Source organism: Falco biarmicus, chromosome 3 (assembly GCF_023638135.1).
Source record: "Falco biarmicus isolate bFalBia1 chromosome 3, bFalBia1.pri, whole genome shotgun sequence".
In the NCBI taxonomy this organism is placed as follows: domain Eukaryota; kingdom Metazoa; phylum Chordata; class Aves; order Falconiformes; family Falconidae; genus Falco; species Falco biarmicus.
This window is the reverse complement of record NC_079290.1, coordinates 97,914,991-97,939,385: the sequence shown is the minus strand read 5'-3', so window position 1 is coordinate 97,939,385 and position 24,395 is coordinate 97,914,991. Positions and strand designations below refer to the sequence as shown.

The 24,395-nt window shown below is 35.5% G+C and overlaps 1 protein-coding gene across 2 annotated transcripts in view; it reads right to left on the bottom strand.

Annotated features, from left to right (window-relative positions):
• Window positions 1-24,395, bottom strand: part of DTNBP1 (dystrobrevin binding protein 1) — a 72,495-nt gene that overhangs the window by 33,926 nt on the left and 14,174 nt on the right. The window contains exons 6-7 of one of the 2 annotated variants that reach the window (XM_056331037.1): window positions 17,950-18,082; window positions 5,070-5,092 (exon numbers count right to left, since the gene is read on the bottom strand). The exons of the other annotated variant lie outside the window; for it this stretch is intronic. Of the exons in view, the coding sequence (XP_056187012.1) occupies window positions 5,070-5,092; window positions 17,950-18,082 (156 nt within the window). The remainder of the gene's footprint in view (window positions 1-5,069; window positions 5,093-17,949; window positions 18,083-24,395) is intronic. 2 annotated transcript variants of the gene reach the window in all.

Here is a 24,395-nt window from a genome sequence, read left to right as displayed (position 1 = left end):
GGCCTCTATTGCTTTAGTTTTCTTTCCAGAAATGAAGTCAAAACATTTAATCCTAATCTTTTTTCCTTTTTTTTTTTTTTAATAAAAAAGGAATTTTAGAAGGAATTTTTAACTCTATCATGTACACAGTTCCCATTCGGATAAAGTCTAAAGTAAATTCAGCAGCATATGTTACCATTACCATTGTGTAATTCTACTACTTTTATAACTTCACAGGTTTTTCCATTATCTATCTTACTGCTCTGCTTCACCCTTCTGTCTTGTAAAGAGATTAACAATATTCTGTAAATATTTACGATACAGTCCTGGCTGCACTGGAACAGAAGCAATGTTATATTTAAAAAAAAATTGACAATTAAAAAAAAATTGTACCATGTGCCTAGAAGGATGGTAGAAGGATTTCAAATCTCAGTGCAGTCATAAGTGCACTAGGTTTCAAGTATCAGGACGAAATAACCACATATTTGCTATCTAATTTCTAGTTTCTCAGCTGTAAAAATGAAAACAATACACACCCTTTCTAAACCATGGAAGAGTACAATCCATCAAATACTAAAACCAAATACACATTTACACAAATATTGACTAAAATAAATTCTACTATTGCAAGAAATTGCCAAGATCCACAGCAGAACACTACCTTTCCCCGCCCCCCCCCCCTCCCTTCTGGTTTTTGGGGGTTTTTTGGCAGCTTTATAAACCTCAGCCAGGACAGGACAGCACTGAGCATAAGCCAGTTCCTACAAGCAGTTCTCTGAACACTAGAATCGATGCACACCAGGAAGAAACTTGCAGGCTACTTCATATGGCATACCCAACGTTTTCATCCATAAAATCATCACCTTTTACAGCAAAGCTCTCTGACAGATAAATTGCTAAACAAATGAATTGGACAACCTTTGAGATGTGTTGCCCTAGTGCACACTCACACTTCAGGTACACAAATGCCAGTGCTGTAGCAGTATCAACAGGGACACCACACACTCACTCCCTGCCTTCTTCACAGAGAGATGATTTATATAAAGAAGGAGGAAAGCTTCTAACCTTCACTTTCTCAGCATCACAGATTATTAAATAATGTTATGCTTATATTGCAATAGAAAACCCTTGAGGTTGAGAGAGACTGAAGAGGTTTGTTCTGCCCCTGTACACTATGGGTACAGCAAACAACAGAGGAGAATGTCTGGCCCTGTAAATACTCTTAAAGCAAGAGTAGGAAAAATAAAACCTGCGTTTTGTAATGAAAGAAAGCACGATCTGTAATACAAACGTGAAGAACAAATTGTAAACCAGTATCTCCATTGGAAAACAGAAAAAGAGTTAATAATTTCTTAAAATACTATTACATACTTATTTCATGCTCCTTAAAGGTAATAACGTTGATAAGCAGAGTGTTAGTGGATTCTCAACACTTTCTAATGCTGCAATCCAGGTGTATACACCGAGTTTTGTTTGAGCCCCTTCTTGATGACACCTGCTATTTTCTAAGAATATAATTAATAGGTCAATGAATTACCACTTTGTACCTCAGCCCACACAGCAGGAAGATCTAAATTAAACCAGAAATAATTTTGTTTCTTGGTTACGTAAAGGTTGATTTTGTTTCAATATTAAAGTAAGATTTTAGTAAATATTAGGTACACAAGGGCACTTAAAATGTTTATAAGGTTACAAACATTTAAAGATTGTTCACAAAGTTACAGTGGTCCTATCCAGACTACACCTGTGTATCTATAGCTATTTATATTTACACCTACACAAAACTACAGGGAACTAAAGCTTTAAACCAGATCTGAGACACCTGTGAAGCTGCCCACCTGCCTTGTGTCAGTGCCAATATATAAGTAGCATTTTTTTTTTGTATTCACTGTAAAAATGATGGGATGCATCACTGAAAGTTTCTAGTGCTGTGCTATTCTGACTTTCAGACTATACCATTTTGTTTCTTAATTCCAGTAAAACTTATTTTCTCTCCTGAACAAGGCATAAGAACTGAGCACTGGTGAATGTGAGAGTTACACTTGGATACTGAAAAACGTGCATACAACCCTCTTTTTACCCCCTCTAGCAAACATATTTAAGGAATATTTTTGTGGTACGTCAGCTTCTGCAGATTCAGATACAGAATGAACTTACATATATTTATGAAATATATTTTTATGCAAGACATTTATCATTCTTAATCTGGAAGCCAATACTTTTTCACATATGGTATTCAAATTCACAAGTTACTATGAAAACTGGCATTCCTGTTCTTTTCCATTAAAACATAATCTAATGTACAACGGTTTCAACTGCACATGCACTGAAAGATGCGAGAGTATATAAAGGCATTTTAAACAATTCTTCTTTCCTAGTCCTTGTGCCAGGTATGTTATGAACTGAATGTTTATGAACACATTTCACACTGGACAGTTATGCAAAGATGAATTAGTTGAGGATGTAGCCTATACTTGCAATATAAAAATGTAAAGAATCACCTACCCAACTACTTAACATATTTCAGTTGAAACCAACCGTTCTTGAATACAGCAAACCACAGTTATGTTCTTATCATAAAAGCTTTACACAATGGTACTAAAGCTTCCTCACCTCAACCTTAATATGTATTAGGTAATATAGCACCAGGAGTGGTTTGCTTTTTAGATGACTGTGTTACATGTTAACACATGCTGCCTTGTCCTTCCTGCTGCCTTTTCCTTCTTCTGTGCCAGGATTTCTATGGCCATCTACCAAGTTATTTCAGCATGCTTCATCAACCAAAACTAAACCAAACCAAGCAACAGATCATTTTCCACACAAATCCAGTGAGCCTTGCAAGTAACTTAAAAAGAAAAAGGCAAGAAGGAGCCACCAGTTAGATTGGGCAAAGCTGCTGTAGAACCGAAACATCTGTCACTACATAATCATTAATCCTTTATGACCAGGAAGCTCTTATTCTCCCTGTTTCTAATTAGCTGATGAAATATATCCTAGATACTCAGAAATAAGCTGAAGGTCCAAAAGGCCAGAAAATGACTGACTAAAGCCAATCTATTGGCTTGAACACCTCTATTTCACAATGCAGGTTGGTAACAAAAATTTGAAGTAGCATCAGATCTGAGAAAGAACAACTTAGTAAGCAAGAAATAATAAAAAAATTTCCTCCGAGTATGTGCTTCCAGTCAGCTGTGCACCTAGTTTTTAGTAGCTTAATCTCAAATTCCTGTGAAAATGTCAGGCAAGACAATGAAAGTTGTTGCCAAACTCAAAATACAGTACGTGTTATTTATTTTAAACCATACTGTTGTTATCTCATAGAAAGAATTTAGACTTGCTTGATTTGACTATTCTTGAAAGTTTGTTGGCTATTACTCCTCTCTCTTCTGTCAGGTACTAGCTCGTCCATCAGTTCAGTGTATGAAAAAACATAGATTAAGCTGACTGATGTTTAATATCCATTTTTAAAGATCTGTCACTCTGTGCTTTCCCAGCTTTCCATATCTTCTGCCAATTCTTCTGAGTATTGCAGAAGAAATTTGATCAGTTGGTTCAAAAATGTCCAACAGACCTAAGCATCCTCTAACCTGGTCTTTCCCTCTTACAGCACAAGTTTCTACTCCTTCCCATTGACAGTGACTGCTTTAACCATAGACTACTGTTGAACTTAACAGTGAAGAAACACGCAGACTTTTTGGCATTTTTCTGGACATGTATGCAATTTTCCCTCTTTGTAGTAAACTAAAAACCTTCTCTTAGCTACAAAGACAAGCCTTGCCTACCCAAGACAAGCCTTTCATAACCAGTATTGGAAATCTATATGCCTCTGTATACATTACAGAACCAGTTGCTTAGTTTGGTATGAATTTCAGGGTCAACACACAGCTAACACCTTCCTCTTCCATGAAAATAATTGTCTTTGTAAAATACTGTCAAATAAAGTTACCATCTCCATTGGAAAAACAAGCTGCCAAGAGAGAAATAACATTGGAAACTATCCTCCTGGCTTCCAGAAACTCACTTAAAACACCTAATCAATACAAACAAAACCCCCAGGATTCACTATTCATACAAACATCAGGTACTACAGAGTAGCAGCCTTGCTTTGGAGCAGCACGAGCTTAGTGTTATCTTTGGTTTTGTATTGAGCTAGTCTGTGTTGAAAGCTATCAAATCAATCAAAAAAATAAGGGTTGTTATGGTAAGCTACAGATAAAGTGACATTTTACATAATCTGTGTTGCTTGTCTATTAATGTTAGCTTTATTATTTTCCTTTATCAGCGTTATGTAAAGATGAGATAATAATGAATTGAAAAGGCAGAGAGAAATGCAGTTGATAGAAACTTCCACCCCTTCTTTCAATTTCAAGAGGCAATTAATTGACATAAGTCAATGTACTTGACTTCGTTCTCATAAATAAAGACTAGTCACAAAGCCACAGTCACACCTTACTCAAAGCAAAAGATAATAGCAATTGTCAAGCTGATCAAACATCAATATTAGCTGGTAGACAAGCCTGCATGTAAGATTTACTGAAAACGGTAATGTGTGCTATCTATGCACTGCAGACAAAGCAGTAATACATGATAGTTTCTAGCCATTCCATATTATCTAGGACAAACATTTGTATGTATCACCATGTATATCCAGCAAGTTGAGCTACAAAAATTGCATTTGTTTGATGTAACATAACACTGTGAAAATGTCCCAGAAATAGCTAGACAAAAGTCTACCAAGTAACAGCCTGCGACACATGTCAAAACCACATTCATGCTAGGAAAGACATCAACTAGTTGAAGACAAAGCCCTTAACTTCCAAAACTGAACACCAAGGGAAAGACTTGAATTAGAGAATCTCTGAAACCTAGCTAAGACAACAGAACCATGTGTATTCTTCCCACACTTACTACTCTCCTGAAGAAACCAGCAACAAGAACAGGTAAACTGAAAAATAAACAGCCTGCTGCGTTGACGTAAAACTATCATTATCAAATGCAGAACTAGAACAGTTCCTTACTAGTTTCACTTAACACAAGGATTACTGTAACTCCTGCAAATAATCAAGTAGAAAATTAAAAATAGAATTTACCTTTGAAGGTCTCAAGTTCCTTCCTGTTGGAGAAAAGCAGAATTAAAAACAAACATTATTAGAAATACTACATCTAGAACTACAGGAGATATTTTACATGGTTTAGCTCATTAAAACAAAAACCCTGAAGAATTTGATTATCATTGTATGTAAGGGTAATATTATACAATTTTATCTAAAGCAAACATTATTAACCTGTTTAGAAATAAGACTACCATCTATTTATAAATGTGCAATTATACAACTACTGCACATTTATAGCTAGCCATGTAATTTCTAGATATACTGTTGCAAAAATAACCAAGGCTTTAGGTACTAAAGCATCCATTGCTTAGCAGAGCTTGGCCAATTTATAGCACAGTGAATAACAATCAGTGTTCCATTTTTCTCAATGCTATTCCAAATACTTTTGGCAACAGTGAAGGAGAAAAATCTGACGCTATCACTCACGCAGCTACCACACACTTCAGAGGCAACAGAGGCATATAGTGACACCCCTCCAGGAGAGGATTTTAAAGTACAGAAAGAGACAGATAACTACAACACTCACATACCAGAAAGCCAAGAAATTAAGTCAGCAGCAATAGTACCTTTTTTCCTTCATACCAGGTTCCCTTCCACTTTTAGTAGTCACACAACTGTGAATGCAAAGGCTATAAAACTAAGAAAAATACCTTCTGTATTTTAAAGAAATTGCATAATGCCCCATTTGCCATCGCTACAAAGTATTGATTTATCGTCCATTTAGAGGCTAAAGAAAAATCAACATAATAGCTTAAATAAGGCAGAACGCTAGCCTTTTCCTTACAAAATGCTCATTTATAAAAAACATCTTTTCAGTCTGTGCCTTGCAGACTGCCTAGTTAGATTCTGAATATTGAAAGCAAAAGTGATTATAAGAAAAATAAATCTAAAAAGGACTGAACTAACAGCTGTCCAGATAAATGACTCTATTCACTACCCATAGACGAAAGCCTGCTTCAGTCATTACTGAGTCACCTACCATATACACTGTTTCACAATACATATGCTATACCGTAATAATAATTCCTTCTCCTCCCATTGCAACATATGATGCAATTCAGCATTTATTCTTGCATCAAGAACAGACAAAACTGCTTCGAGCCTTGAAATAATTTATTTTCTAAGCAGGACAAAATACTTTAAAAGAAGCAAGAGAATGCATTTACCTCCACATTTTCAGTGAACATCCCACTTCTGTCACCAAGTGTCAAATATAGGTTTTTGGAAGAATGGGTGTTTTACCAGGAAATAATCTATAGTGTGAGTTACAGTAGACAAGCCTATTAGTTGTAACTTCCTGTGAGTATCTATTTCCCTTCATGCTTCTCCTGCATCCTTTTCCAAAGCTAGTTTCTCCCTTTTTTACCAGAGAAAAAAGCTACTTCACAACACCTATGATTTGCAGGTTCATATCCTAATAATTTTTTCTTCTCCTGTGTACTCTAAATAAATTACAAAAATATTAAAGACTCTCAAAAGTCACACTCATTTTTTAATAATGGCATACTAATCCAGAAAACAACAATCACAGGAAATGCTTGTTTTCCACAGATTGAAACAAAACCATACTGAGGAAGCATCTTGTGAAAGTAAGAGGAAAAAAACTATACTACTTGCACCCACCATCAGGAGCTCTTATGCCACCTGACTCCAAAAGGGAAGACAAAACAATTACTGTCATTGTGTTCAAACCGATAAGCAAGCAAGATGCTAATAAAGTAACCAACCCACAGTGATAGTCATTGCTTTTGTCTAAAACCCCAGATATTTCCCTTTTGAAATCTATCAATATTTTTAGAGTTCATGTGCTAATATGCTATCGCTATATTCATATATGTAATTGCCGTTCATTAAGAAAGTTGGAAACAAATATTTGACAGAAGTTTTTTTTTAGAATACACAACTCTGAAAAATTTTAAATATCTGCAATTAGCATACAGTAAAAATATAGGTTTGGAATCTAAGGATCGGCATTTCCTAGTACCTTCATACCAATTCAGATCCAAAGGCTGACGATTCTTTATATTTTAGACAACATGAATGAATCAACTGCATCCCGTGTTTCTCACAACACTCTTAAAACATACATTTAGAAATATATATTGGAAATACGCTTACTGAAAATACGGTCTACATCAACAACATGGAGGATCTGGTTTTTATATAATCAAGTTTTCAATTTATTTGGATGTTTTTAAATTTTAATCCTAAATCTCATTCATCATCATGGTAAGATCATCTTTGGTAAAGAACCAGACACTATGACTTGTAAAGACACAGGAAAAACAGATGGCTTAAGATTGTATCAGTACATTTTCTAGATAGGTAGTTACAACATTCTGAACAGATATACAGAAAAAAAATGTAATACAAAGTATTAGATTTCTTCTTCCCTTTGTAAGCAAATAAGTATTTTTGTATTTATTGACAAACTGTCAGGAAAAACATACCTCCTACGTCTTCTCTATGAGTCCAGAGACAAACAAATCATTTGAAGTAGTAAATACATTTAATTTACGTGAAGAAGGAAACCACATATTTGGAACACTGACACTCTATAAAAAAAAGCAGCTTGAGTAATTAAAACAAAAGAAAGATAACACTGAAAACAGTTTTGGAAAACTGTAATCTTCAAAACAAGGTTAAAAGGCAAGTAGGAGGAAAAACTTGCCTTGGCAGTAGGCCTGGATGAGTAGCTAGGACTGCTGCCTCCTATTATTTTAGATCTTGCCATGTTAAATTAGCAGCTTTGAAGCTATATATTACATTTTTGTGTTTGTTTTACTTTAAATTGTTCATTCTTTGAGATCATTTTTTACACCAGGTTTATACAAAAGCTACAGGAGCAGAACTCAGCCTTTGATGGATAGCTTACTAGCAACAGCATACTCGAAGACAAAACTGAAGTACAATGAATCATCTCAGCAGAAAAGATCTGCCAATTGCTTCAGCTCAGACGTGGATTATCCTGTACACGGTTTCCGCAGGAAAAGGCTAGCCTTCCCGTCCATCCCATTTGTCTAACTAGTTTAAGGCAACTGAAAGCTTTCCATAGAGAAATGCTCCTGGATTTTACAGTTTTTGTCCCCCAAAATTCCTGCACTTCACAGATGGGTGAGATAATCCTTTCCATTATTATTAGAAAAACACACCCCTGCCCTGCCCCTAGCCTCGCTACACACGAAGGCTCTTGAAGCCCCATGTGGGGCTGCTCAGCATCTATCCAGGATTAAAGGAACTCTCATGCTGAGCCTGACCACTAATCAATTCAATCTACTTGGCATCTAACTATATGCTCTTTTACTTTACCTACTAAATTTTAGGTTAGTGCCAACAAATCTGGCTAGTTACATGAATAAGAATATTCTTTACTTTTTTACAGCTAAGAGTAAGCTTTCAGAAGAAAGGATTTAATAGTTGTACTATAATATAATATAGATACCTCCTCTCAGTGAAAGATGAAGTTTAGTACTGCTGAGCAAGAAAAAAAGGCTAAAATAATCAGACTATAAAGGCACAGAGGCACTTTAAAAGTAACCTTGTTCTGTGTGCTGTAAACTTACGAAGCCCAGCTTTTTTCCTGAGAGGCAAGAGGCTGTACAGCTCCATCTACACTGGAGTTATACCCATGAAAACTGTTCAGCCACATACATAAAGCAATAATTTTCATCTCTTCCTTTCCAGTTGCTTGTTTCCACAAAATAGATAGAGGGTACGTGTGTGTGTCTTAATTACTCCAGGAAATTCTATACCACTCAAATTCAGTTGAAAACGACCAACGCTACGGCAGCAAGAGCAACAATTGTCAGGAAAACCCCAGTTGCGTAAGCCTGGTTGCCTACTTCTTCAAAAAAATACTTATGTCAGGACAAAGATGACATTCAGGTCTGTTTTAATGCCAGCATAAGAGACACGCTAATCAGATTCTCAGCCCCTCCTGAGCATGATGGACATAGGTAAATCTGACTATAAATCCCTCTATGTGCCATGCCTAAAAAGGCGCAGCTTATAATGTCTCATGGTTCAAAATAACTTAAATGAAATCAAAGCACTGTTAATGTAAGAGATGCCACTGAGAACTTCTGTGAAATGTCTCATCAAAAAGAACCTGAGCCACAGGTACAGAGAAAAAGAAGATATATATAGACATTGAAAAAATACAATACTCCATTTCAGTCTTAAGTAAACCTTTTATACCATTTTTTATCTGCAAGAAATACAATAAATTCTGAAGTGAATTAAAACTGTTGTGCCTTGAAGCTCTGTTGAGAGAGGATGTGTCTTTTGAATTATTATTTTTAAGTTAGCTGGAATTTTCTGATGATCATGTCAGTGGTCTCAACTTCTTCATTTACAGAGAGTTCAAGCTTCAGGGTGGTAAAACCCCATAACTTTGTAGACAAAAAGTGAAACAAACTGTCTACAATATATAACTAATCCCACACAGTAACTGACATGACCAGAACTCACACAAAGACTTAGAAGGAAAATACAAATTCCCAATTACCTTCCCATTCTCCTCAGGCTTTTCATTGCACCTTTGGATTAACCCTGCTTTAGTCACTGAGCAGAAGAGATGGACACTAGGAAGATTATATTCATTATCACTGATTAACAAAATTAAATCCAGAAAGAGGAATATGGGAGGAGGAGTCAAAACCATCCTGCTTTAACTTTGAAGTCCATGGGATTTTAGTTTGTTCAACAGAAGACAAAGTTCTCAGGTTCTATTGTATCTTGCAAAGGGCTGTAACACTAAGATCAATTTTCTGAATGTAACAAAACACCAGGGGAATCCAGTTAAATACCTAGAGACCACAGAAACATTCTTTACAATGATGCCAGCTGCCAGAATTGACAGTTCTGTAGTTGATCTTCATGAAAAGAGTAGGCAGATAAGAAAGTAACAAAGTCATAAACGTATGTCAGAAACAATTTTATAACACTAGCTCTGAAAGTAACAGTCAGTAAATCCAAACTACAAGACACATGCATAAACAAAAGACAATCTCACGACAGCATATGGATGATAAAAATTGAGGACTAAATTTGAAAGATTTTACAATGAAATGTGTTTATAAAAGTTGAGTTGTTAATTTTTGTTTGTAAATAGTATTTACATCTAAAGAAAGTATAGCTTCTTGTGTGCAATGTAGTTTAAAAATACTTCTGGCACCTAACAAGAGCCACGTGGGGAATTTTCCTCTGGATGTCACCAAAAGGAAAAGTAAAAAACCTAAGAACTCAAAACTTATGTCACTTTTATGGTGCACAGAAATAATTCAAGTACTTTATGTACTTTGGGGATTAGCACTTAAGATAACAACACAAAAATGTTTTCCCTACCACAGATTCCTTAGGCACCCTTTTCAGATCACTTAGGCCAACTACTACTTTGATAATACCTTTGAGACTTAAGTAATGAAAAGACCAAGTAATGAAAAAAAAATCAATAAAATCTAAAAGTACTACTAAAATACTCTTGAAATTAAGCAGCAGGCAAGTCTTCTATTTATCCAAAGAAACACTGAAGACAGGTCATGATTCTTTACCATCAAAAGCGACACTTTATCCAGTAAAAGAGAAGAGCAAAGACCTAAGGCATTTAAATAATGTTGCAGTGGAGATTTTTTTGCTTCCATAGTCAAATGCAGCTACAAATCTGAAGTCTTTCCATCTCTTCCAGCAAAACTTCCACATTAACTTCATTACAGAAGATGGACTGTATCAAAGCAAAATTTTGTAACAGAAATTGCAAACATTAACTGGTAATCAAGCTAATAAATACAACTACGAATAAATACTACCCTAATAAACTCAGCAGTTTCAGGGTACAGTGAAAGCATTTATCTTTGGATAATAATAAAAAAAGAAACAAATACTTAGCCTGATGAAAAACGCTGGAGGTCACCTTTCAGGTGCTATCATTCAAAAGAACAGTAAAAATGAAGGAGATGGCATTAAACCCAGAGGAAAATGGTAGAAGTTAAATCATTAAAAGCAACCAAGTGTTTTGTCCTCTGCTAAGAGATGGATACAGGCCATTAGCAATGGAATATATATTCGAACTATATATTCCATTTAGCATTGGAACCACTCCAAACTGGAATCTGAAATGCTGAATAAATTCTTAGCTCCCTTTAAGACCTTATGCCTTCAGATGTAGATTTTGCACAGGACCAGTTTTCACTTTGCTTTCATGCTGTTGCTATCTAAAAAGAGGGGGCAGCTTTTAAATTAAAAAAAATTAAATTTTTTTCCTTAGTATGCAATGTCATTGGATCACTAAAAGATACATCTACCAGCACAGGGGTTTTTTATCATACAACCAAAAGTTTAGGAATCAAAGTTTAAAGTTGAAATTTGAGAGACAAAATTTAAGAGAAGATACAAACAACTGCAAGCTACAAATAAATCTGAGAAGCTACAAAGAAATGTAAGAGAAGCTGAAGTTTAAGAGAAGATACAAACAACTCTACCAAAGGCCACCTCCACCATCAACGCTTATGTTGTTATGAACAACGCAAGTCGTTCCTAGGGAGAAAAAGGGTTTCAGCAAACCTCTTTTTGGTGAACAGCTACACAACAAAATCCAGACCTTCTTTTAACTTGGCCATCAATTTCCCTATATGCATAAATAAAAAAAAAATTACAGTACTAAAAAACTGGCCCAACTTTGTTTGCTAAGTGACATATAATACACAAGACCACAAAAATAAAGAATTAAAAAAGGCCCGTATTCCCACATACACTCTTTACCTAAAATGCTGAATGTTGTTCCACACAGCATGGATGCAATTGTGGCAGATAGAAGTTACAACTTCTACCACTTCAGGCATCCTCAACACATCCCTTTGACACAGAAATGTAAAATACCCCTCACAGAGGTGGCGTCAATAAATGCATTTAATGCATTTTTTTGAACAATTTTTAAACTAATTGGTTTTAGATGTAAGTGAAAAGGAATGACTGAATTCCTAAGTTCTCAGGAAAATAATTCATAGTGAAGAAAGAACTTATCAGGAGACACAGTACCTTGCTCAAAAGCAGAGAATGGATTTCAGTGTGGTAATGAGAAATACCTAAGCCCTGTTCTCCTGCCACTAGCCATAATGAAATGAACAAATTTGATAAATAATGCAGTTTTGAAGTAAGGGAGAATACAAAACGTGATTAAGGCAGTCCTAAACCATCTATTTCTATTATTGGTACAATAAATCTGGATGAAGAATAGATGGCACTAACAGATTGACAGGATTTGCAGATTTTGCCCAGTAACCAGCACTACATAAAGGTAGAGAAAAGTTATACAGGATTGACATAACGTTTAACATTTTCTAGAAAACAGTAGTACAATGTGTTGTAAGATGCAGAGGATCCAACACACTCAGTCTTTAATCATAGGTCACAAAACCCAACAAAGAACAAAATCTTTTATATGTCTGTTCAAAAGAAAACAAAACTATAAGGAGAAGGTATGCAACAAAACTCTTTATAACAATGTCACTCCCTCTCTGCATCAAGCAAAGACCACCACAAAAGAAGGGCAAAATTAAATCAACTTAAGCAACAGAAATTTTACTGCACATTCACACTTTACAAATAATATAAAAAAACGCCAAAAAACCCTACAATCTATTGACCTGCTAAGTATTCAGTCTTGCCTAATGTTTTCAAATACTTGGAGCACTGATAGGAGTAAAATTCACTATTAATGGAGAAGCATGCTCCTTTGGGTTTGATGCATGCAAAATACTGTACTGCAAATGTTCTCGCAAACAAAAGAAAGTTCAGAGCCCTAAAACTACACAAAAGGAAACACAATTATCAAGGGAACTTTTCCAAACCTTGTGCAAGCCCAGTTTTTCCAGATCAATAGGAATTCTCATTCCATGTGTCTGTCCAAAGAAGTGCAATAACTGATGGCCATAAAATTAATTCCAGCCAGTTATCACCATGAGAACATTTGCAATTGATTGTGCTGCATGCAAACTCAAGAACAGCAGGATGAAAAAGATCTCCGCCATCTGAACTCTGTTGTGAGCATGGAAACTTACACTCATACAATTAATACCTGATGAAAACTCGAAGCCAGTCATCCACTGTGCATCTACCCTGAAAGCTGTCCTGAAGATAATCAAAGTTCTGCATCCACCCTTGCAAAATCATTATTTATGTACCCAGGTATATGGAGGTATTAGCAGCTGAAAATCTATACCACCAGAAGACTGATCAAGAAGAATATGGCATGAAAGCTAACTCTTGATGAAAATTTTGATGAGAACCATGAAACATGTAGCTAGAGTCTTAGAAATAATTCACAGTAGATTTAATGCTGGAAGGAAAAAATAAACTTGTTTGAAACATTTGCAACAATGGTTTATTTTTAATGTATAAAGTTAATTTGATAAATTACATGTAAAGCTCAAAATGGTTATGAAGGTACAGTTTAAATTTATCCCTGCCATATGGGAGGGAGTCATCACTGAAGATGATGTACTGTGCAGAGTACTGTTCTAGCTTATCACTTGGGGAAGGCTACAGGATCTAAACAAGATCTACAGACTTGTAAGTCGTCTTTTACGCAACACGATTTTGTATGGCAGTGTATTACCCATTCCATCCTCTAGACCTCTTTTGATCTTGGTAGAAAAAAAAAATTAATTTAGGTTAAACAAGACCACCAAAAAAAGGGCAGCTTTTTACAGTGATACTGTAGGAGGTAAAGATAATATTTGAAAGCAAAACATAGCAAAAAATAATAATACAAAACATTTTTGTATGTTGGTGAGTAAATAACCACTAATTGGTCCAAGTTAAAAAAAAAAACAACAAACAACTTTTTCAAAAAAGCAGACTAGTCTGAATTGTTTAAAGAAGTTTTTTGTATTTACATTGTGAACGTTTATGTTGGTTAAGTCTAACATAAGCAACTGTATCTAACTGCAACAATCCTCACTGTTCCTTATGTTCCCAAAGCAATTAGAGGGATAAAACCAAGAGGAGATCAAGCAGAAGAACTTAACAGTGATAACCGATTATGAAATTTTCTCACATGGACATCTCTAACCTACACAGTGCAATTGCCGTAAACTTTATACTGTTCTGAATGAGAAACTGAATCAAACATTCTCATCCAGAAGTGTAAGACCACCATCATGGCATAGCAATGCATCTAACAAGAAATACAACAATCTGTTCAACTCCTCATCTACTGCATCAATTACCAAAGCATGGGGCTACATAGTATTTGACAACAAATAAACCTTTCACATACAAAAATTAGGAATATACATTTAAGGTAAAATTTTCCTTAAATGTCACCAGAAAGGAAATTATTCGCACTAAGGTCTGTATTTACTAAACATTCATCTGTTGAAGTACACCCTAGCAGCAGGGTATACTTCAGACTCAGGATTTTAGATTTCTTTATTCATTTTCCTTCTCTCTGTTCTCAAAGCAGACACGTACCGAAAACCAGAAAGGATTCTTAAACAACATCCTAAACAAAATAAAATTCAGACAAGCCTGTTTAAAGTCAAATGACACATAATAAAATTTATTCCCTCATTTCCAGTGACAAGGATTCTCTGCTATCTCCAATGTGTTTTTACATGTTGCAGTTGGCCAGCTCCTTTTAACTGGTAACATAACCAGGAGTTTCTGTTTTTCCAAAAAATGGTGATCCATCTGAAATGGATACAAATGGTACTAAGAGCTTCATAGCAAGTACAGCTCCAGGACAGAAACATTTTCTCTTACACCATAAGCCTGCAATTCAGTGCACATACAAATTGGCACAAAAGTGAGCTTCTGACAGTGATTCCTAAAGGACACGGTGCACTGCCTTGGGAATGCAAGAACTGCCATAGGAGACTGGAGGGATACAAGGAGTTTTCTGCAGTCAGAAACAGTACATCCTCAGTAGGAGGATGAAGGGAAAGGAAGAAGAACTGTGTTTGATTGAGAAAAGGACAGGAAACAAAACGACACGGTTCAAGGCTAATGTACATGCAAGCAATTGCAGCAAGACTAACTAGAGAAAACAAGGGATGAATTAAGACTTCATACAACGATACTGGTACCCCGATTAATGGATTTAAAAACAAAAAAGAGAATATTAAAAATCTAAATATAAGCACACAGAAAAACAATCAATCCCCCCCGAACACCAGGCTTTAAAATATACCGTGGATAACATCTTGGATTGATGAACCTACTCTGAAACTAGTACTCAACACAATGACAAAAGGCAAAAAATTTATCTGTTTGAACTGAAATAAAGTTGCTCTATTTAATAGGGAGACTTATTCCTGAAAATCAGTTCCCATAGTTACCATAAGCTGCATTTCAAAGCTTTAATGTTGACCTAAAGCACTTTCTTCTAAATCTTTCATATAGGAAGATTTTTCAAAAGACTTGAAATTTATGAGCTGCTAGTCTAAGCTCTACGGTGACTTTATAATAAAATTACTTTTTGTTACATGCTTACAATAACCACAGTTTCTACAGTTTGTGTTCACCTCAGTTTTCATCCCTATATTGTCAAAACATAGGAAATACTTTGTTTTGGTTTTTGTAAACACAAAACTACTCACTTCCTGAAAGTAACTATTGTGTTAAAGAGAGAAAGCAGAGACTCCTGAACACCCACTTGATTCTTTCAGTAGCTGGTATCACAGTAAAAACCCCAAACACTAAAGAGAAGACGACAGGATATGAGTTCTGAACAAACATAAGAAATCACACTCACATCAAGTTACTGGCTGGGTTTTCTCCGAGTATCTACACTGGCAGGTGTCCTTCTAGTAATAAGATAGCAGTTGGTTTCTTTCTTAAATAAATACAGTGGTAATGATTAACCAGAAATTACCTAAGTTTTTCCTGTTTTGTCTAGATCTGACCAAATGTAATCAGCTTATAATTACGTTAAGTAATTTGCTTAGCATTCTATTTATAAAACTGATTAGATGCTGCTAAGCAGAGTAAGCAACAGTTTAACACTTTATTTTGATGTTGGAAGTAGAGGCTAGGGGAGGAGGAGAGGGAGTGAGGACGGCAGAAAGAACAAACAGAACTCAGAAAATTTCAGAAAGGTTACAGTATTTTAGGGGATACAGATCTGTTGCTTTATGCACATTTTACATTTGTGTGTTATTCAGTTACATAGCACATATTTAGAATTTTAAAATAATTGCTATTAAATATTCTATCACTTAAATAGGTCTGAACAAGTGAATATCCAGCCATACTGACTACTGTTGACTCTTCCTGGAGAGCGAGAAAATGGCGTTGCCCTGACTTGGGAAAGAGAAAATCCAGGTTGCAGGAAAATGACAAGATCACCACCAAGACCCTGGCCTGAGGTTAAACTAACTGAACAGGATGTGTAAAACGAAAGGACATGACATGAGAAATTGCTAGATGTGACAGACAACATAGCAAGAGGCTGACAAAAGCTATAGATTGCACCGTAAGAGATGGCTGGATTTCACAGATGGTTAAAGGGGAGTAAGGCGAGAAACAGCCAAACTTTACAGAAAATTGAAGGGGGACCTTTAAGCTATTGCAGACTTTCTGGGAAGCAGAACTTGCAACACCAGCAGTACTTCGGTAACCATATTTGTAACACCACCGAAGGCCAAGATTCCCTAGAAAATGGTATCAGAAATACCAAATTTGAGTAGCAAAACCAGGACCAATAGGGAAAAATAAGTTATTAGGGGTGGACTGTTTATTTCTGAGGACTCTGGGATTAAGAAAAACCACAACAAACAAACAAAAAGAAGAGCTATAGGGATGGCAAAAGGAGGGTCAAAAAAGAGAAAAACTGCTAAGCTAAGCAAAGTGTTACCAGTGCTGTCCGGCACAGTTCTGGCCTTGATCATCACATCCTAACCAGGACTGTAAACCAAACCAGTTGTTCCAATTATGGCATGAGGCACACTTGCTTCCACAAACAAGAGAATCGAGGAGGGTGCCAGGATGCTTCCCCTGGCTAACAGGAGGACACCAGGTTAGACAGATCAAGTAACCTGGTTATCCCCATGTCAATGCTGGCTCCAGGTCTGTCAGCATCTGCATCTACCTACCACTCCCTAACAGCGTCTGTCTGAGACATGCCTTTGACAAATTCCTTCAATTTAACTCCTCATTTCCTCATTTATATAATGGCCTTAATACTGCTTGTTTTATCTCAGTAAGGTTATTTTCGGCACTGTCAGGAACAAAACCAAGAAAGTCAACAGTTTAAGCTATTTAAGCTCTTAACATTTATCTCTTGCTACTTTATCTTTTAGGTAAACATGAAGCTGAAGACTTGGCTGTTCTGACTTTTCATACATACTGCTACAAGTTGAACTTCGATTACAAGTAGCAATGTCCTGTTTTTGCAAGTTGAATGGCAGAAGGTTAATACCTTTCATACAAAGTGAAAGGTATTTATAGGATAGGAATGAACTGAAAGGAAGATAGACAGAAATACCGTTCCTAACCTTACAGGTACATGGGGAAAAAAAGAAAACCAAAATAACAGGGCAAGAGATTAAAAGAAACAACAACTTGTCAGTGCTTACTAACAATAGCCCTTACTCCAATTGCTTGTAGAGAATAATAAGCACAACTTCACCTTAATAACAATGTATTGATAATTTTCTAAACACACACACACTTTGTTCATCACCAAGAGTTATGCCAACATTGAATTAATCTATTACAAATTCACAACTTCCTGTCAAGGACTACTGTTTTTTTAAAAGATGAAAATAAAAGGGATTATGTTATATATGGAGGAAAAAAAATCACAAAGGCTTATATTTTATGCTAATTTATATTTATAGCAATTGTTTTTATTTACCTTTTTGTTTTCTTGTAGTTTTCCAGCTGTAATGTCTGCACACATTTGTATCTTTCCAACTCACACTGTTCACACAGGTCCTCAAGACACAATAGATGATTCTCCATTTCCTCAAAGTTTGCCTCTAGCTGGGCTATAAGAAATACTTACATGAATATCAAATTGTATCAATAGATGGACAACTCACCTGAACAGAAACAGGAATTCATAAAGGTACATCATTAACATGGTAATAATTACACATATATAAATGGCTCAGAAAGATAAACAACTCTCAGTTCATATCCACATAGTAAGGAGTGCCAGCAGAGCCACGTTCAAGGGAGATCAATCTGAGGCTCCCTTTGCAGCAAGATGTCGAGCCACTATATTTGCCCCAGCATCTTGGTCTGAAGGCTTGCGGTCTACACGTCAGGAAAAGCATCATCTAGAACTCATAATTAAAAATTAAATTTTGCTTCTTCGGCACACTGTCAGTTTAGCCCTTCCTCTCTGGTACCAATCTGAGGCATAAAGCTGTGCTGACCAAAACCAGTACTAACCTTAAATTACTCAAATGAAGCAAAAGTAGAGCATACTGGGAGAATTTTGACTTTTACGTGACCTCCTGGATAAAAGAATACAGACTTCAAAAGTTTACTCTCAAAACAGATCCTTTACTGACAGGCAAATCTCTAGATTTAGCTATTTTACATACCCATGTGCTTAAATGCATGCAAAACCTCTTAATCTCCTCTTTAACCCTAATTGCTTGGAGTGGCAAGTTAAAAAGAGATCATGCCTATGAAAAGCCCTAAGAAATCTGATCCTATCTCATAGCTCACCCTGTTGTGAGTAGCAATTTGAACTAGAGAACTCCTGAGGTCCCTTCTGACCTGAATTGTGCCATGTGAATCCTGGATCAAAGGATTGCTCTTTCCGCAGGTGATTAATTAATGCTGAACGCCATGTCCCTCCTCAGGATCCCAAAGTAGAAAAGCTATTTTCCCAAACCCTAACCAGCTAGTTATTCTTGGATGGAACTGTGTGAATACAAGACTATTATTCACCCTTTTGCCAGGACTTCTCCTTACCAGAGGGAAGGTAAATTGCAGGAAGAAGGATAAATCGCATTTTTACAAACAAAATAGCAACCAAAGAATAAAAGGGTGTTTGCAGTTCAGAGACAGATACACTAATCTGTTGCAGCGTATGTACTTGATTGTTGATGCAAAGAACTACACAGATGATGGAATGAAACAGCAGAAAACCTAAAGCAATTCTGAGTTTCGGCAAAAGGCTGTGTTTCACCTTGCCTGTAACACACAGAAGCAATCTTCATAAAGCGAGTCAGTAACTATTAAGTTCAAGGTATAAAAGAGTGATTTAAAAGTTAATGTGTTTTGGATGCTCACAAGAAGGAAACAGCAAGTTGAAAGCATCAGTCAAATCTTCAATTCTGGTTTGGCCATTCTACTTGGAGTACACAAAATTTCAACTTTCTTAACCATTACTCAATTACAAACAGCTATCCTAGTGGTCCCCCTAGAAAAGCAAAAGTTAAGACCTTGTCAACAAATTTCCTAGCATGCAAATTCATATATTCAGCTCCAATTTTTTAGTAAGGTTTTTTTAGTCCCTAGCAAGTAAGGTACTGCTCCACAACAGTCAAAAAGGGAAACATGTATCATATAATCAGTAAAAATCTCCTTAAATTAGTTATCTGTACACAGATCACTTGAAGGAGAAAAAAAAAAAAAGGTGGGGGGAGGCAGCTGAAAACATGAAAACAAGTTTGAGGGGAAAAAAAAGCTTCCACTTCTACAGACTGTGATGTGGAACATACATTGTTTACCACATACTCAACTTGCTCTCATAAAATCCAGATGTATTCAAAGGGCAATATCATGACTACAATTACGACTGCTGGTCCCCTTTTGCTTAAGAAATGGACTTTTCCAAGTGCACTAAAATCCAAATGTCTGTATCATGCTAACTTGCTTTTCAGAATGATTGCTCACTTACTAATTTGCAAAATTCACAAACACAGCAGGGCTCCAGATAATTCAGTAAGGTACCTATCAACCACTGTTTTTTCCACTTAAAAAACACACCACCTGCTTTGCTGTACTTGCTATTGAAATAATATTAAAAGACAACAACAAAGAACTGGAAAATAAAAAGGATGAAGAAAAGCGACTTCAAAAGGGCAACTGATCCCTAACACTGGCATTTGAGCAGCCTCTAGTGGGAACTGCAGAAAACACTGTGCTCCTGGAGGAATGAACACTTAAGATTTCTCCAGAAGATAAGAACAGTACTTCACTGCAACACAGGTTTCAGAATTCTTCTTTCTGAAGTGAAAGAAAACGTAGATGCTTTTCACAAAAAAAGCTGAAGACTAGCTCCACAGCAATAGTACCAGCTACAGTCGTGAACTAACTTGTCTCCTACTCAAATGAGTATGCACCGTGCATCAAAAAGCAAGTTCCAGTTACACCTTTAATGAATTTGAAATTTAAGCCATAATTCTTTGATCAGCTCCTATCTATGTTCACAGATAAATAAGCACACACTTCAAAAAAAAGTTATTTAGCAAAAATATGAGATACAGAAATTAATTTCCAGTTTGTAGTTCACAGTGGCACCTAGAATGAATCTGCCCTAGAAACCCAGTGAATACCTGCAAGATCACTAATTCTTTTCCAGCTCTTCAAGAAATGCCACAACCAAGCAGTCAGGCAAGAATCACCATCTCACTCTGAAACAGCACTGCTATGCGGAAGAAAAACACTTCCTCCTTTTAATCTTTTTAAAAAGGAGGCTGTAAAAAAACCCATTGTATATTTAGATTAAGAATTTTCCTGTATGTATATATAATATGCCATAATTGGTAGGAAGAGTATTTTTTATTAGATAACTGAAAAAATAACCTGTCCTTTAGTGACATCATTCCAATTATATTAGTTTGGCCTATATTTGTTACACTATCACAGGTATAACAACACTATCACAAGTTTTAGTTCTTAGTATTAATTTTTTTAAAGTATGCTAATGTTTGATCAGATGACATTAGATTGAATTATCTTGCATGAATGTACACTATTTTTCTTAGTCTACCAGCTATGAAGGTATTAAAGTATTTATCTAGAACTCAACAACCACAAAATCCAGATTTGTACCTGAACACACTTTATTGCTAAAGTTTAGCTAATTTAAATTTACCATATAATTTTTTTAACTGAAACCTGTGTTACCTGTAGTTCTGCAGTAGTACAAAAACTGTTAGAAAAGCTAGAACACAGCTGTTTATCAGAAAAAAAAATACAGTTTTTAATTCCTGCTACAGTAACTTTAAATGTAGCTTTCCTGCACTTCCCAGCCACCCAAACAACAGAAAACACCAAGAAGTACTAAAAATGTTTTTTCAAACTTCATTCATTCTCTGACTAAAAGGCAAAAAGGCAGAAAACAGAGAGGATGGAAACAATTACATCAAAGAAATTCTCTCTACCTCTAGGTCAGACAGGGACCACAATTACTAAAAGCTTAAAATGAGCAGTGAAAGACATCTGTATAAAGGAAGAGCTCAGTTTAGATGCAACACTTGGGAAAAAAAAATACTTTACATAATTACAGTTCTACTGGAGCTCAATTTTGATTTGTTTTTAAAGAAAAGTTCTTAAACACAGCTAAGATCATACCATTTACATGAAGCTAAAGCAGCATCTTTGCTGAAACTACATAGCAATTATACTAGGATTTTTTTCCTTCTGTATTCAAGCCACAGACACTACCAAGTTTACACCACCAAACTATATGCCTTTTATACATACCTATCTCTAACTTATACAACAACCCTCTCCACCAAAGTATTCTGCTCTGGAGCCTATGAAAAAGACCAACTCCATGTTGAACAGAAGTTATCTTTACGCTGTATTATTAAAATTCCTTGGTTTTACATACATCTCCCAAATATCTTCCCTGATTTTCTTGGTAAAAAATAAATGCCATTTCATCTCAGACAAACTCATGAAAGCAAGAAAAGTAACAGCAGTTTCTGAACAACCAGTCAACCAGTTAGAAAAAAAATTTTGATTAATAATCAAACTTTATTTTCTTTAAACATTTTCCCAACGACAAATCATTACAAATTTACAGCAAAAGTTTTTACAGCTCTCCTAACACTAAAAAAATTTTTAAAATAAAAAAGAAACCACTAAACCCTAGTCTTTTAATGGAATGTGTGTTCTGGATTTCTGCATCACAACACATTTATTCAGCTCTTTTTCAAGAGCGATCAACTGCTAGATGCTAACAAAAAAGAAATGGTTATTTAAATAACCAAACACAATTCAGAAGTGAAAGTTCAAATGCCAGCTCTGAAAAATCTTGATTAATACATTGTCTGGCTTTAAATTCAGTTTTACTTGCAGAATACCTGCTAATATCTAAATCCTGACATAAACCACAATTAATAAATAGATAATAGTAAACTAATGACTTCTCTGCCTCAAAGACACTCTTGTCTTCCCCAAAGAGCCAAGTCTGTGGGCTATTCCTCACTACACTTTTTCCTCCTAAAAGTACTGCTTCAGAGGTTGTCTACAAACTGATGAAATGAAGAAAAATTAAATTATTTAGTCTCAGAATACAAGATGTTGCTGGAAGTATACTGTATTATTCAAACTGGAAAAACCTTTGGCATTTTTATCAAGAAATGAAAAAATAAGTATATTTCATTAAAACACACATTTTTGCTTCAAAACAAGTACCCAAAATATGGAGTATTAAGTTCTTCAAGTAGTTCAAATGTTACTAAAATCAAAGTCTTGTTTTTAATTAAAAAGATACTACTATGACCTTATATTTCACAAGTTTTAGTACATTTCCTTAATGTCTGAAAAAGCCATTAAGTTGTCTTTAATCCCACTTAAACAAAGTGAACATGGCCATTTTTTTAAATGCAAATTCTGAACAAATTGGATTGAATTCTGCAAAGCTAGAAAATGGCACCTTTCATACTTGATACACAATCTAAAAACAAAGCATGATCTTCTGCTCAAGACACAAACAAGGATACCTCCCTCAAGCAGTGTGAAAAGTTAGTTTCCCTAATGAGTTTTCACATCCATCTAACCCATATTTCAGAAAAAAAAATACTTACTGAAGACCAGGAGGCAATGGCTTTTATCTCTGTGTATATATATCCAGCTGTATTTTCTTCCCAGTCTAAATATTTTCACCTTACATTGGATCGTCACCTACATTCATGACTAGCCTTTCTGAAACCAGTATCAAGTTGATGCCCCTGCTCAAACATGAAGCGTATTTCACATTAAGGCAAATATGTCAGATAACGGCAAGCAGATGTTTTCTACAACATCTCAAACAAAAGTTGGCTTAAGTGGTGATTCAAATTCTGGTCCTTGAAAGGACAATAACTGTCCTTTTTGCTTTTACATGAGAGTAATTTTTTCTTCGAAGTTTTCAACAGCAGCTACAAGATGCTGCGTACTACAATAACTATCAAATGAAGACACAGACTTTTTTACCTAAAATGAGGGATGGTAGATAACGTGCATACCTAAGTTAAAGGACTTTATTTATAAAAGTACTAATGAAAATGTGCCTTGTAATACACAGCAAAATCTGAGCAATCTGTTCATACCAGTTTTAAGTTGGTCATTAAAAAGGCTCATTTCCATTATCTGAAGTATCTTGTCAAAAGCAGCCAGGGCTCCCTATCTACTTTCAAAATAGATTGTTTAGGTATTAATAGGTTAGAAGCATACCATGTCACAACACAGAACTATTATTTCTCTGAAATTATGACAATTAGCCACGTTACAACTTGGATGCACTACCAAGGACACAACAATTTACAATTCTACATTCACGTATGTTTTTTTACAGAATATTTCGCTTGTATTCAAGATTCATAGCCACAGTATTAGTCATCTCTTGGAAAAGTAAATACAGTTAAAATTTATAAAAAGCAGATAGGTCAGAGTTATAAAAAACTAAAAACAGGGAGCTGAATATCACAGTAAATTTCTGGTAGATCACTTCCAGAAGTGTAGATGTTGAATACGGTATAAATTATACTTTTCAAATAGACTATAAAACTTAACAGGAAAAAAAAAAAACAATTCAAAAAAACTCACAGTGGTTAGGAGGAACTAATAAAAACCTCTAGGTAAATTACTTGAAATCTGACACACGAGGTGAGGCTAGAAGATTTGGTTCAAATCTCACAACCTTAGCAGTAGACTTTAAAATTCATTGGCTTCCCTGAACAGAGTGGTTAATGCTTCCTTAAATTCTGCTTGTGCAGTATCAAAAATATTCTAGAGAGACTGAGCCTTCTCCAAGTAATTCTGTGATCAGGGTGAGATTAATTCTGGTTCATAAAACTATAACATCAGGAATGGGAGGGTAACCCCAATTCATCAGGATTTATAGCA